Consider the following 15,342-nt stretch of genomic DNA (forward strand, 5'->3'; position numbering starts at 1 on the left):
AGGATAACAAAGCTGCAATAGCTACAGATTGATTTTTTTGTTAAATATATTTTTGATTCAATGATTAATTTGTTGCTCAGTTTAACAATTACAAAGCCAAAGAATGAATTACAACCGAAATAAAACCTAAAATAAACTGAGGAGAAAGACAAGGAAGGAAAGGCAACAAAGAACTTATATAATTACACTCTGTTACCCTAACCCACCCAAATTCCCTGCATATTTTGTACAACACTGTGAACTATTACAAAGGTGTAAGAGACTTTGTTTCTTAACCCTCTGGAGTCACAGTTACATAATTTTATATATCATCTAGAGACAAGCTGAGGAAATTAGATGAAAGTGCTGATGTGGGACTTTCGCACACGATCACAGTCTGAATAAAAGCCTTTACATGTAAATAGACTGTGTTATAGTTTCATTTCTTACATATTTCTGCTATATTAGTGTGTACAAATAACAAAACTATAGTTTTTACAACTTTGATCTTTTCTATAATAATATTTCGATTGATTATGACTAAAGATATGAACATTATATTTTACATATCTTGGGTGCCTATAGCGGTTTATAATTTGTCAGATACAATGCACGTGGGCTAGAGACAGGAATTAATGCATAAAAAAGGGTTAAAGTAAAATAAATCTTTTCTAAATGTTGGGGCAGCTGTTTTCTTCTAAAGTTTGTCTCAGTTTGTCTAGTTTTTCCTATAACATCTTGTTCTATCTACAGGTGATTTACCTGATGGAAAGAAGCCATGTTCCTGAAACAGCTGCATGACCAGAGCCCGCCGCTGGTCCAGAGTTCTGCGCAGAGACGAGTAGGGGACTCGGTCCAAGTCTCCTAAGAGATCCTCTCCTTCTGTGCCTGGTTGGAAAAAAAAACAGAGCACCATAGCAGTGTGAGTAAACCTTTGCGGAGCTGTTCTGCAGCTGCTGCACCTGATGTACCTGTCTTACCTGCTCTGTCGAAGGTGAAGATGTCTCCCTCACACTTGGCGGCGCTCTTCGGAGTGTTTGGCTCCGAACTGCAGCTGGACAGACGTCGAGTCTTCCTCCTCGGGGAGCTGGGGTCCTCTGCTGTCAGCTCCAGCTCTAGACACATGATGTGTGAAGGACACAGAAAGGGAATAAAGAAGGAAAGGAAAGAAAGAGTGTGAAGAGAAAAAAGGACATGCAGTGAGAAAGGAGGGGAGATTTGAACAGGACAGTGGGGTTATCAGGATTGAGGAGGAAGAGTAAAAGAAGAAAAGGAATCAGAATAGGTCAGGGTTAATAAAACAGTGAAGAATGGAGGTAAAAAAAAGCAGGTAGAAAATGTATAAACAGAATGAAATAAGATATCCAAATAAAAAAACAGATTGCTCTATTAAAAATTGAATTTACTTTTATTGCATTTTAGGTATTTCTTTGGATCAAAGTGAGTCATGTTCTCTCTGTGCAGTATCTCACCGGTGGAGTTGCGCCTCTTCTTGCGGTAGCTCCCCAGGATGGCTCTTGGCGAGGTGGCCAGACTCTGCAGGGTGGGCGAGGGGAGGACCTCCTCCGGATTAAACTCTGGAAGCTCAGCAAAACGCTCCTCGAAGTATGTCTCAGACAAGACCCTGCACGCAGAAAAACACAGCGGTCACATCAGTCCCCTGTTCAGTGATGCGCTGGTTAAAATATCAAGGGAATGCCTCTGAATGTATTCTCATTTCTCATGCCTTCAGGCTGAGCTCTGCCAGGGCTTTCTCTTCTCTGTGGCTTCCCCACCACTCTCCAACCGTCTAAATAAAGAATATAAAGGTTGAGCTCTCCGCCCACTCACATTCAGTAAACAAAGAATTTCCACCATGATTTTTATGAAGTTGGAGATTTGCACACAAACTAAAAATGGAACAAGATCCCACTGTGTGTGAAGGACCAGGGCTGTATCTCATTGTCAAGCTGCTTCACGCCATAATTAGAGATGATAAACTACTATTGTATGACAAAATGTAAACTGTTAAAATAGAGAGAACATTGTCTTACAGTGACCAGAAGCCACAGGTACATGACAGACTTTCATTTTGCTTTAGCACTGATTCTATAAGAGACATAAATCTGATCACAGAGAGTGGCTCTGGACTTTAATAAAATTCTCAGTTATGGGTACTTTGATACCTTTCCTACCCATTTCATGTCATTTAACAGTTTCTGAAACTGTGAGGTCAAACCCGCCAAGATATGTTTGATTATTTAAATTATGCAAGAGCTAATGTTCCCTCAGCTGATGATTTTTTTCCCTCTTCGAGCTGTTATCGTCCCACTTACTTGTCAAGCGAGTCGGGTGTCTTTTTGAGCGGTGGGGGTCGAAACTTGGTCTTCTTTGAGGAAGAGGGGGGCTCTCTTTCTGCAGGGGGAGGGGGAGGAGGGTCCAAACCTGAGGGGGGTGGAAGAGGGGAACGAGGTCCAGCCTGAGGAGAGAAGGTGAGGGTTGAGACTAATAGGATAAAACACTCATCTAATGTACTTCTTAACCTTTCCATGACTTTGTGAAGCTGACGTCAGAGCAACAGGACGTCTGTTAACATTTTTATTTCTGAAGAGCTCTTGGATGATTAACTAATGTGTGTATCATGATTCTAAACACAGCAAACCAGACTGGGACCACCTGATGCAAGCAATAAATGTGTGGAACAAGCTTGAAAACACAATCTGGTATATTCCTGTAAAGCCATACGTTTGTAAAATTCACAGATTCTTCCTGACTTTCTTTGAGAAGTTGTGAAATTCCCTTTTTTTTTTTCCTGTGCACGATATCACTGACGTTCTATGGCCACAGCCAACTTAGTAAGAACTTTCAGTTTCTCAAAGGTAAAAAAAAAAAGTCTGACCTAAAACTCTTAGAATAGATGTCTAAAGACCATTAACCAAAGCTTCAAGAAATGTGGGGTGTGATGAGAGGAACCACTGGAGTGGGGCAGATATCCAGCTTTTCTCACCTCTTTGCAGCCGTCGCCCATGCTGTGGTCCTCTCTGTCTGCCTCTCTGCCTCTCTTCTTCTCACTGCTCTCCCTCATCCCTCTCTCACGCTCTGTGTCGGTCTCACTTCGTTTCTCCCTGCTGTGTCCATCTCGCACATTTTCCTCTTTGATGTACAGGCCGATGATGTCCTCCTCTTTTTTTACTAGAACGGATAAAGATAATGTCAGACTTTGTTAGAGAAATACTAAATATCAAACCTTATTTATGTCATTCACTGACCTGGAGAAGGTTACTGATACATTCAGCCCATCACCTCTTGACTACTGCAACTCCCTATATACACGTCTCTCCCAAAAATCTCTTTGCTCATTAAAACTCATACAAAATGCTGTAGGTAGAGTCCTAACTGGTGATCATATTACACCAATTTTAGCCTCCTTACATTGGCTACCTGTGTCTTTTAGGATTGATTTTAAAATACTTTTAATTAGTTTTAAGGCTCTGTCTGATTTGGCACCTTCTTACATCTCAGAACTGCTCTCCCCTTATAACCAGATGTGCTGCCTGAGATCCTCGGGCAGAACTCTGTTATCTGTCCCAAAGTCTCGCTAAAAACAAAGGTGACTGTGCATTTGCTGTTAGAGCCCTCAGGCTTTGGAGTGTCCTGTCCGAGGAGATGAGGCCCCAGTTTAAAACGCTACTCAAATCACACTTGCATAAAGCAGCTTTTAATTCTTGATTTAAATGCTTTTATCTTTGGTTTTTTGCTTTTGGTGCTCATTTTTGGTTTTCTTTTCTTTTCTCTGCTCCATTGGTCTCATTGTTTTAACACACGTATTTGTAATTCTCTGTTACACTTGCTTTGCTAATTTACATGTTGCCTTTCTTCTCTGTCTTTTATTTTTTTGTTATTATTTATGTTTTTATGTTTGTACAGCACTTTTTAACTCTGTTTTGAAATGTGTTAAATAAAGTTACTATGATTATGATTATTATTTATCTCACTTTAAACATTCAACACTGCAACTTTCCACTAGCTTTGCAGCATCAGCCTTAATCCTACAGGTTCAGTTTCACTACAAGATGTTAATCTGGAAAACCAGGCTGATTCTGAAACAACAAGTCTCCTTTTTATGCCTCAAGTACAGAGAGAAACCAGGAGAGAACTTGTCAATCACCAGTTTAGAAGTTTTATTTATAAAGTGTACTTTATTGCACCCCATCATCTCTGTAATTAGATGGGATGAGTGTCATGAAACGAAGACTTTTGAGGCTCGACATGAGACTAGATGATTCGTTGGGATAAAAAAAAAAAACTCTTAAAAATAAAACCAGGTGAAACCACAGGAAAATTACCTGTTGCAGAATTGCTCATACAGTTGGCCAATGACACCCCCTGCCCTCCATCCTCAGTCTGAGCATCCAGCTGACTGTCCCTCTCCCTCTTCACCTCCACCTTCGGCTCCACCTCCGCTCCCACGCTGGGCTGAAGGGTCACTACCGCTGAACCCTGCAGCCCCGTCGCCAGCGGAGAGGAGGGGTTTATGACGTCTTGGGCCGAAGCTCCTACTGCAGGCGGTACGGTCGTCACAGAGACCATGCCGGTAGGCAGCCCAACAGTCGGTGCAGGGTAGATGGCAGTTAGTACCTGATGAAGAGGATTGTAAAATATGAACATCATTAAACGGTCAAAGCTTTCCTGGCTCCACCTGTGCTTGTTTTGAGGAGCAAGATAAAGAAGGATAAAAGGTGACAACAGCCCTGACAGCAGGGAACATGTCCTGAGATGGTAGGCGCCATGAGAGCATTTATATTACAATTTTATTACACTAAGCAAACAAACCTGTGTGCTGTAAATCAACCCGGCAGGTTTATGACTTGGTAGACAATATGTAAAATGCAGCACAGAGGCCAGGAAAGGGTGCCAATGTTCTCATTTATTTGTTTACAGTAATTTCCCTAACGTCTCAGGACTAATGTAGTGATGACTTATTGATACCAGATTGATACGTCTAACACCTTTAATCCCTCTGCCTCCGGGGCTATGTTTGCTCCTGCCTTTCCCGAGCAAATACAATTGCTTTTTTAGTGTGCAGATTTTATTGCAACAGACTTTTGAGGAGGTTTAATTAATTCATACACCACTGGTAAAAAACAGACAGTTTATGAAATCAGGCATCATTACATCTGCAGTATGTGTATTGAAAAGAAAAACTCATCCAAAACTGAAAACTAAAAAAACTTTTAATGTCGATTAAATTTCTTAAACACCATTCATTTCTTTTGACATTTCAGTTTTCTAATTTCCTTACTGACCACACACACACATTGCAGTTTTAACACTGTACAGCCCTTTGTTCCTCTTTACCTGACGACCAGCAGTCGCCGCGGCCTGGCCAGGGGGAGTCTGTGATTGACAGCTCAGGGGCGGGGCTGGAGCCAGCAGAGGCGATTGACCGACAATTGGCTGTACCAGGGTTTGCCCGCCCGGAGCGATGGCGGTGAATCCCAGAGTGGCCAGAGGTGATGGGAGATACGCTGGGCCTGGAGCGGGTGTGGCCTGTTGGGGCGTCGCTGTGGTAACTCCTGGACAGGACTGGACATAAGTGATCCTGCAGAAGAGAAGAAGAGAAATATCGTTAAATATTAGACATCAAAAAATAAGGATCCAAGCAGCTTGCAAAGTTTTACACAGCAACACAGATACAACACAAATACAAAACGACTGCTCGCATCAGATGAACTACAGATGCTTGCCAAATGCATTTGTCTTTTTAGTTGTGTATTTTGTATTTGTGTATTGTGACTTGCAATTTTGTTTGTTTTATCTTACCTAGGGACTACAGATGTAAATTAGCATTTTTGCTACAATCCAACATGTTTACATTAGGTATTTTGTGCTGATGTTCATTAACATGCATTGTCCCTAGCAAGTAAACAAATAAACAAACAACAAATAAATAAATATGCAAAGTTTAAAAAAAAAACTAGGGCAGTAACCACTGATTATTTTCTTTATCGATTATTCTGCCAATAACTTTCTTGTTAAATCGACGTTAATAGTGTTAGAAAATAACACCATCACAATCCTCTATAGCTAAGCTGACTTGAAATTGCTTGTTTTGTCTCATCAACAGTGCAAAAGATATTTGGTAAGAATAATAAGAGTAAATAACTTTTTTTTTTTTTGCATTTTTGCTTAAACAAACAATTTTAGAAAGTGTTATAATGTAAATATGTAATAAACAAATACATGATGCAACTCAGCGCTTAAAGAAAACCACCTAATTTTCACTTTTAATGTGTCCAATCAACACTATATTTTCTTTTATATTTTCTTTTATCGCTTTCTAAAGTTGGGAAACTTGAAAAAAAAAAAAAAAACATTTAAAGTTTTTACAGTAAGTATCATAGTTCACATCCCTCCAGCTGAGGATACAGTATTAAAGTGTGCCCTGAGTGTTGAATTTCTTTATGTACACTTACAGCACATCAAGTACAGTTAAGCTAATGACCTGGCTCAAATTGAAATCTGACGCTGTTGAACAGAGGAGCCTCTCTGACCAGCTGCAGCAGCTTGTGAGGAAAATAATAAGTGGGTATATATGTTTCTATGTTGCTGTGCTTAGGCCTGTGCTAGTGACCTGGTGGGTGGGGAGGTCAGAAGAACAGTCTGCGGGGGCGCAGCACCAGGAGCCATCACCGTTGCCACGGAAACAGGAAAGGGGCTCCCAGGATGTACTGTTGCTGCACCGCTAGGGTGAACGTTGGTCTGGACCACAGGCATGGGAGCGATCTGGATGATCTGTTGAGAGGAAAACACATAAAGAAAAGGATTCTTCTCAGCTTTTTCAGAGAACACATCTGATATTTCATCATTTATTTGTTATGTATCCAGAGAGACAAACTAAATATCAGACGTGGTTTTATGCTCCTCAGAACAATTCTAGCACTTTGTTAAAGCAAGTGGTGCCTTCAGAATAAAACTCCACACAGCCGTTGCCATGGGCACCTGGTTATGTTTTAAAATGGTGGAGCCAACTTGGAAAAATACATAATTGGCAGGGGGGATGGGGTCCACCTTTAGAAAAACATATTTCCTGCTCTTCTACACCACCTAACCTAAAATAACCACCTGCACTAGTTTAGATTAGTTGGACTGAGGTGCTATGAACACCAAGGATGTGAGTATTATAAGAATTTCATATTTGAAGTTATATTTATAAAAACATTATGTAGGCTAAAACAGCTGTCTTCACGGTCAAACAAAGACAAACAGTTTCTATAAATGAAACATGGATAATTAAACCTGGTTAGACATGTTAAATCTTCAAACACATGCATCAAAGTACAAACAATCTGGATGAATGAAACGGCCTCACAACAACTAGCTAATCCCACCAGTTTATTTTACACACAGGCTCTAGTGTGAGCTGTTCTCATAACTTCACTAGCTGGTGTAGTTGTTATGTTACACAGGAATGTATAATCATAACTTCAACCTACATTGCCTCAAATCAAGATCATGCACAACTCAGAAGGCGACTTTTGCCCCTCAAGAGGGTCATTTCAGTCAAGGACTAGACCTGACTGTGAAACCACCCCTGAGAGCTAAATGAAAGGAGTGATCATTACACAACGTGATATATTTCATATCTAAAAATAATTCAAAGCCTGAAACTAAAACTGAAACTAAGACAAAGTACAGTTTAAAGACGTTCCACTGCTGAACATCTGTTTGTTCATTCAGACTCTAATTGATCCAAAAATGGGTGATTTTTTTATTACTTGTTTTACTTATTACTAGCTGCTAAAAATAGTAAAATAATCATTAATATGACCTGCTTCAATATAATCACATGAACATGGGGACTGTATGATGATAAGTTCATTGTTAAAAACAAAAAAGTGGCATAAGAAGCCCACTTAATTGAATAACGGGGATACACTTGCTCCACTGCTCAGACACCTATGGCAGTTGTATCAAATGATTATTATCATTAATTTATTTATTTTGGACACTTTTAACTCTTTATTACAGTCCAAAACCCATAAGTATAAAATTTACAGTCAGATCCTGATGTTTGAGAAGTTTGACATTTATTTTTTAAATAAATGACTTAATCACTCAATTTTCAATAAATTTTCTGTCCCATTAATTTGATTATTTTTTCAGCACTACACAGTTTCCATCAGTGTTTTAAGGTAGTTTTCTAAACTCAAAGAGTGAGACTACTACTTTATTGTTTCCTACTTTGTTCATTTCTACAAGAGCATGTGTCATCTTCATCTAGTGTTAAAGCTGCTAATGATGTCATGTAGACTTCTTTCTTATCACCTGTCAGCGACTGTTATCCTTGACACTGTCGACATCTTGCTTTAGTTTTCTTGTTAACATCCATACCTTGTTTCCTGTTGCAGGTCCGTTCTGCACAGGAAGAGGCGGAGCCACCAGGGAAATGGAAGGATGAGGAGGAGTAGACCCTGTTCTCACTGTTGCCATGGGAACCAACATCTTGCTCTGCAAGACCGGCGACTGGGTTTGGACTAATGAGTGAGAAGGAGATAGATAGATAGAGAGAGAGAGAGAGAGAGAGAGAGAGAGAGAGAGAGAGAGAGAGAGAATTAAATCACTCAGCGTGAGGAACAGATGAATCGAGCCATAAGAGGAGAGGTGAAGACAGCAAAGGAGCGACGGGTGGGTGGAGACACACTGAGACGGAGAGGACATTTCAGCTGGTGATAGTGAAGTGAAATTCCTCGCGGATAACAAGGTGGAACAATGTTCTGTTGCTTCTGACTGTTGTGAATACAGAGCAATTGAGGGATGGGTGGGTGGCAGGCGCTCATATTCATGTCACTAGCGTTTCTGCTGTCAATCATTTATCTCTCATTTATGTAAGCCAATCAAATCTATTTTCAGTGCTTCCTGTGAAGATGATTAACAAGAAACAAGTGAAGGGAACTACGGCAAAAAGAAAAATGAAACAGAATTTTTTCAGTTTTCAGTGGACCAGTGAAAACACTAAGAATCTAAGAAAATCTGACTTGTTCTGCTTTGTCAGCCAATCATTATTCTCTGTCTCACCTCTGGTCCCGGGGCTGACTCTGATTCCCGCCCCCGAGTGTACGCCATTGGCCAGGGCGGCATTGGCGGGCAGGGAGAGGATTTGCTGGTGGGTGAGTTGAGGGGAGGAGGGGTTCTCGGTGGGCAGGATGTACTGGACCTGCGTTAGCGGCTTGGAGCCGGAGGGAGGTGTGAGAGAGGAGATGGCGGCAGTGGGGTGGAGCTGGGGCTGGAGGACGGGGAGGGGGGTCTGTGTGTGCGGCTGTGGGGGTTGCGGGGTGAGGAGCTGCACTGGTTGGGCAGCAGGATAGGACCCTCCCAGAACTAGGCTAGTGACCAGGCTGCTGCCCCCCACCGGGGTTACACTCACTGGACCAGGAGAGGAGGATGAGGACAGGTACCCACCCCCTGCGGTGATTGGCAGCTGCTGAGATCCGCCTCCTCCAATCAGGAGTGTGGCTTTCTTGTCCTGGGGGTGTGAGCTGAGGGTGACGGCTCCTTCCACTGGCTTGCTGGCGATGGGGATGGGTGTGCTGGCGATGGGTCGTACCACGTTGGTCACCATAGTGGGAGCCATGCGGACGCCGCCGAGGACCTGGGTCAGACCCTGCTGGGCCAGAGTGAGGGGAACCTGGGAGCTGGAAGTTGAGCCTGTGATGGACAGAGAGGAGACACCCTGCCCACCTCCACCACCTCCTTCTCCTCCACCTGCTGCTGTCTCTTCTCTCTTGGGTCCTCCCTCGCTGCCCTCCTCTCCTCCGTCTGTGCCTCTCTTTCTCTTTCTTTCAGACCCATCTTCAGCACCTCCGCCTCCTCCTTCTCCTGCTCCATTCCCTTTAGATGAGGTGGAGTCAGACGGAGGGATGGAGGGAGAGGAGGAGGGGAGAGAGGAGCGGGCCACTGGCTGGAAGCCATGCTGGAGGGAAGAGAGAGATGAAGAGGGGGAGAGATCAAAGCCGGGAAAGTTACTATGTAAAGTTCTTCTCTTTCTCAACTTAAAGTAACTTTAATTCTTGATGATCTGATGCCTCACATACTGAGAGCTGCAGGAGTGCGTCCTAAAACCTGGAAATTACTTAGCATTTTAACACTTCCAGTTCCCTTGTCCCCAATTCAATGGATTTTTTGAGTTTTTGGTTAGACTGAAATAATTTCTGTGGTTAACACAAGCTCAAAACATTTTCATTTTTATTCTACAACTTAAAATACGTCAGTTAATACCCAACCTGTGGTTTCTTGAAGCTTTTATGCGAGTGAAAGGCAGATTACTAAAAAAGTCTCTAAATGAGACTGCAGAGTTTGTCGGGGATGTTAAACGTCATCACGTGGAACATGAAAGGAAAGGAAAGGCTTTTGTAGAAGAAGAAACTACAAGTTGGAGGTTTAGTGGTGGTGTCGCTGAAGTCATGTGACTGTGGTGTAGTTGGTTTATAGCCTAACATAAGCTTTTTATTTCAAGCCATTGCATTCAGGCTTCAAAAAGTTTATTTGTGAAGATTATCCTGCTGAACAAAATGTGTCAGTATCATAAACTTGTGTTTGTCACAGAGTTTATTTCTTGAATTTCCTCTACGTGGAATCAATAAACGTACATCTTATGTTATCTTATCTTATCTTAGCTGCAATAATCCAAAAGCCAATGGAAAAATCTCATTGGCTTTTTGTCGAAGAAACCAGGGTGATGCTATCATCTGGGTTCGACTACAAAAATATGTAATCCCTGCAGCTGTCTATGGAACCACACTGATGAGACAAAAATTGACTAAGCTAAAAACTAAGCAATAAGTCTTAGCTATTACTATTATTTATTAATATCTTTATTGTCTGTCTGATGAAGAATATTCAGTTTTATTATCATTATCTACAGCATGGAAAAGAACAGATACTGAATTGTATTCTTTCCATTAACATCTCCTTTATACATAAGCAGCACAGTTTAGGGGGAAGGGAGTGGTTGCCCATGAAAAGCCATCTTAAATTTTGTATTTAGACCATATCAACAAATTATTAATTTTAAGTTATTTGATAATCAATGCGCCTACCTGTCCATCCGGTTCGTCCTCATCACTGTCCGTCACTCTCTCTTTACACTTGAGGTCGATGGAACCCTCTGGACATGAATCCTCTGACGGGACAAAGATATCAGAAGAATATTCTTACACATTTTAAGCAAAGTGGAAAAAATACACTTCTAACTGCTTCCTATAAGGGATGTCATTTGCACAGTGATGATTTCTGAACAAAAATTAGCCATCAAATAACCAATTATGTTCTATTGTTGCATGTGCTACTCGCAATTAGTAGTCTGGGGCTGGGGCTCTCCAGATGACACAGCAACTTTTTTTTTTTTTTTAGCTTTCAGGCGTTTCGCTGACACCATCATTCTGACTAAGAAGGCTGAAGTTGAGTGTGGTTTTCAAAAACACACTGACCGTTTTGGGAACTGAAACTATCACTCTGCGGTTATGAAACAGTCACTCTAAACCTTTCTGCTGATTATCCAACTCACCCATGACATCATCGTCCCCCTCTTCCTCACAGATGACCATGCGCTCTTCATCACTGGTCATGTCCTCGCTGGCCCCGCCCTGGTACAGGGACTGAGGCGGGGGCCGGCTACGAAACAAACTCGCCCCCTCCTCCTAAAGAGAGAGATAGCATAGGAAATCTTTAGTCTCATTACAATTACAGAGATTCTGAAAAATATATTCATGTAGCTGATGCAGAGAAAATATTTTCTTCAAAGTACTGATTATTAACTCAGAACTAAAAAGAAAAACCTGGAGTACTTAAGAAAAACACATCAGACAGAGGTAATATAGCCATTATCAAAGCATGCATACATATACGTTTTTGCCGCCAGCATGAAATGCCTTCAAACAAAAGAGCTCACATGCAGGCAGACTCCTTTGTGATTAGGAGCGAAGCAGCAAACACCACAGTTTCATACCTTCAAAGGCACTAAAAAAGTAGCGAGTGAAACCTTTGAAGTTGGAGGCTGAGCTCCCCCAGAGGTTTCAGTGGGTTTTCAACAGCAACAACTCGAGCCCTCACACAAAGATCCAAGCGAGTCCATTTGAACTGTTTTTGAACAGCGTGCTTTCAGTTGTAGAGCTCAAACCAATAATGCTCTGTAGTGTGAAGGACTCACGTCTGCTGCAGAATACACACTCGCATCGACACACATGTTGGTATGTAGGCGTTCGTATACACATGAGCATTGGCCCTGTTTTTTTTTAAAGTATTACTTCAGTCTGTTTCTTTTATTGTCTGTATTTTTGTTTGTTTTACTTTTTTCTTTGTTTCACTTTGCTGTAAGAAACCTAAAAAATACTGAAATCTTTAACTGTGAGGTCACAGTGATCCTGATCTATTAAATTGATTCATATGGCTGTTTTTCTTAAGTAAGTAACCAGTTTGTGGAGCTAGTGATCTGGAACAGTTTGCTTCACAGTCTTTAATCTCCTGAGTCTGTTTGCTGCCTTTGAGCTACAGATTAACAACCTCATACCTTCTCCAGGTCTCTCTCTCTCTCCCTCTGCTCCAGAGTGTGCACGGCACTCTGGGAAAAGGCTCTGGGGCGGGGTTGCTGCCCTACAAACAGCCCCCCTCGACGCTCCGATCCCCCTGGCCAGCCCGAGCCTCCTCCCTTCTCTTCCACCGTCTGGGACTCTGACAGAGGATCTGCAGAGGAGAGGGGATGAAAATAACACAGTCTATCGTGTTGGAGTGGATCAGTAAAACTTAGACTCATAAAGTCCTTGCCAACACTTGTTAATAATGTGTGTAAATGCATCAGCAAAATGGCTGCCACATGTAATAAAATTAGAGTAATATCTTTATGATTATGCTAAAATTATTTCGGGTCATCGCAGGAGACTGAAATAATTTACTGATCTAGTTTATTCTCCTAAAAGGCATTTTGCACATTAGCTTGGAAATGCTAATTGATGCTAATCAACACACACACCTATGCTCTCTGACATGCTCCTCTCTCGCGCCTCCTTTGGCGTCCCGCGGCCCTCTGACAGCGACTTTCTGCGGTCCTTGTTGCACCACTTCCAGTCCGGATGGGCTCTGAAGTGGGCCTCCTTCACCTGGAGGAGGAGGAGGAGGAGGAGGAGGAGGAGACAAAATCCTTTTCTAGTTTCTGTTTCTGTTTGAGTTTCTGTAGCTCCACGCTGCCTTTCACTGCTCATTAAAACTACACCGTTTTTATTTTAATCTCCTATCTCCAGACACCCTGCAACTGCCGTTCCTTAGTCTGTTAAATGCATCAGATCCTGTGCAACAAAAGGTCTGCAAATGAAAGGAGCCTTTATACTCTGGCTGAAGAATATTCACTCTACATTTCTTCACATGATATTGGAGCCTTACAGATATTTCCATGACCCAGTTTAACCCTGACAATCCAATAACAAATTGTAGAAATTAAAGAAAATAAGAACCAGTTAAAGAATTGTGTCTCAACCTGGAAGGCCAGATCGTGGTACTGCTGCTTCTCATTGGGCCCCAGGGCGTACCACCACTCCCCCAGGATCTTGCTGACTGTCCGGTTGTCCTGGTTGGGATGTCGCTGGTGCACCAGGGCCCGGTGGCGTTTACTGAAGATCATGAATGCGTTCATTGGACGGCGGATGTGGTCCTTCTCCCTCTGGTTGGGGTTTGGAAGACATTCATGGTAAGCTGTTAATAACAACCTTCCTCTGTACCTCTGACCTTATTGACCACTTGTCTGCATGGTGGACTAACCTTCCTGTCTCCGTCCTTGGGCAGGGCGCTGAGGGACTGTGTGCGTCTCTTCATGGGGCCAGTGGAGGGTGTTGGATCGTTGGCCACACCTGGGGAGAACCTGGATTCACACAGAGAGGAAAAGTGAAACAGTGAATCCATGAGAGATGGGAAAAGAGTGGACATTCCTTTCTCTGATAAACTTTCAGGAAAGCAACAAAGCTTAGACTTAGAGAGGAATTCAAGACACAGTAGTCCTCATTTATTAAGATCCTAAGTGTGGGGTCTACTCTTGATTTGACCTAACTATGTTTTTCTGATGTTTTTAAAGTAGTTCACACCTGTATGTGACCTGTATGACATGTTTTACTGTATGACCCCCCCCCCCCAAAAAATCTGCCTTTGAAGTTTAGTTGACCTGCAGACAGCGCTGAGATCACATATCAATCAAACAGAACTATGCTTTTCCTTACTTCCTTTTATTTACAGAGTACATTAAAAAAATAGAATTACCACCTTGCAGACGTACGCCTCCACCAACCAGTCAAGTTACAGGAAATATGGTGACAATGTCTCCCTCTGTTCCTGAGTTATATGTTGAATAGAATAATGGCCAGAAATGTGTTTATTTTGTGTTTATGATGTCACAGTGAAGTTGACCTTTGACCTTTTGTACATAAAATATCATCCATTCATCGTTTTATTCTATCAGACGTGTGTGAAATTTTGTAATAATTAACGTGTAAATTCTTGAGTTTTGTGAGGTCAAAGCGACCTTGACCTTTGGGTGACTGTTTGTGTCAGATGTAATGAAATCATCTCTGGGTGTTCTTGATATATTTGGGGTTCACAAGAACATGAGATCACCATGACATTGGCCTTTAACCTCCAAAATCTAATGAGTTCATCCTTCCTTCAAGGTGTTACTGAGATATCACTTTCATGAGAATGGGATGGACAACCCATTGAAAAATCCTGTCACCAGCTGGGTTACATTTGGAATACTATTGTGTTACAGCAGTTGGAGAAACAGAGTAAAATAGACAGTTTGTGTGCACATTTTTATACTTATTATTTCATAACACCACAGTTTACGATGATACCTGCCTGACTCCAATCAAGTGTCACACATTGTCCTGCACCTCTTTAGGCCAGATGTGCCGTATTACTAAAATGTCGGGATGCTGCCCCGCCCACTCCCACTCATTGGCTTATTTCCTCCCTTTTTTTGTCTTTCTGTTGATCTCTGTCAGTAATACAGTCGGTAAAAGTTTATCAGTTTCTAAACATCCCTTCTTTTACTTATTCATTTTTTCCTTGCTTTCTTTGCAAGGCTTGAAGATGGGGCTGTTGGGTGAGGGATGATGGGAACAAGATTGCATGTTATGCTTTGTAAAACTGACTTATATATTGTGCACCCTACAAATAATAATATCTTCTATTGTTATATTATTTCATTTTTTTTTAATAAAATGACAAAAATTAAAATAACAAAATGTGTTTATATTTGTGTAAATGTATTTAATATGAACATATTGGCTGTGCACCAGACAGTTTTGTTTGGTTCATTTTTTAAAATTCAAAAAAATTATAAAA

The 15,342-nt window shown here is 41.7% G+C and overlaps 1 protein-coding gene across 1 annotated transcript in view; it reads right to left on the reverse strand.

Annotated features, from left to right (window-relative positions):
• Window positions 1-15,342, reverse strand: part of LOC111220829 (protein capicua homolog) — a 32,028-nt gene that overhangs the window by 1,161 nt on the left and 15,525 nt on the right. The window contains exons 5-21 of the mRNA XM_022744066.1: window positions 13,768-13,867; window positions 13,487-13,669; window positions 12,986-13,112; window positions 12,527-12,699; window positions 11,525-11,657; window positions 11,058-11,140; window positions 9,724-9,931; window positions 9,037-9,666; window positions 8,353-8,495; window positions 6,593-6,753; window positions 5,317-5,560; window positions 4,305-4,596; window positions 2,966-3,150; window positions 2,295-2,437; window positions 1,452-1,603; window positions 960-1,094; window positions 742-867 (exon numbers count right to left, since the gene is read on the reverse strand). Of these exons, the coding sequence (XP_022599787.1) occupies window positions 742-867; window positions 960-1,094; window positions 1,452-1,603; window positions 2,295-2,437; window positions 2,966-3,150; window positions 4,305-4,596; window positions 5,317-5,560; window positions 6,593-6,753; window positions 8,353-8,495; window positions 9,037-9,666; window positions 9,724-9,931; window positions 11,058-11,140; window positions 11,525-11,657; window positions 12,527-12,699; window positions 12,986-13,112; window positions 13,487-13,669; window positions 13,768-13,867 (3,218 nt within the window). The remainder of the gene's footprint in view (window positions 1-741; window positions 868-959; window positions 1,095-1,451; window positions 1,604-2,294; window positions 2,438-2,965; window positions 3,151-4,304; window positions 4,597-5,316; window positions 5,561-6,592; window positions 6,754-8,352; window positions 8,496-9,036; window positions 9,667-9,723; window positions 9,932-11,057; window positions 11,141-11,524; window positions 11,658-12,526; window positions 12,700-12,985; window positions 13,113-13,486; window positions 13,670-13,767; window positions 13,868-15,342) is intronic.

Source organism: Seriola dumerili, unplaced genomic scaffold (genome assembly GCF_002260705.1).
Source record: "Seriola dumerili isolate Sdu_G_001 unplaced genomic scaffold, Sdu_1.0 BDQW01000078.1, whole genome shotgun sequence".
Lineage (NCBI taxonomy): Eukaryota > Metazoa > Chordata > Actinopteri > Carangiformes > Carangidae > Seriola > Seriola dumerili.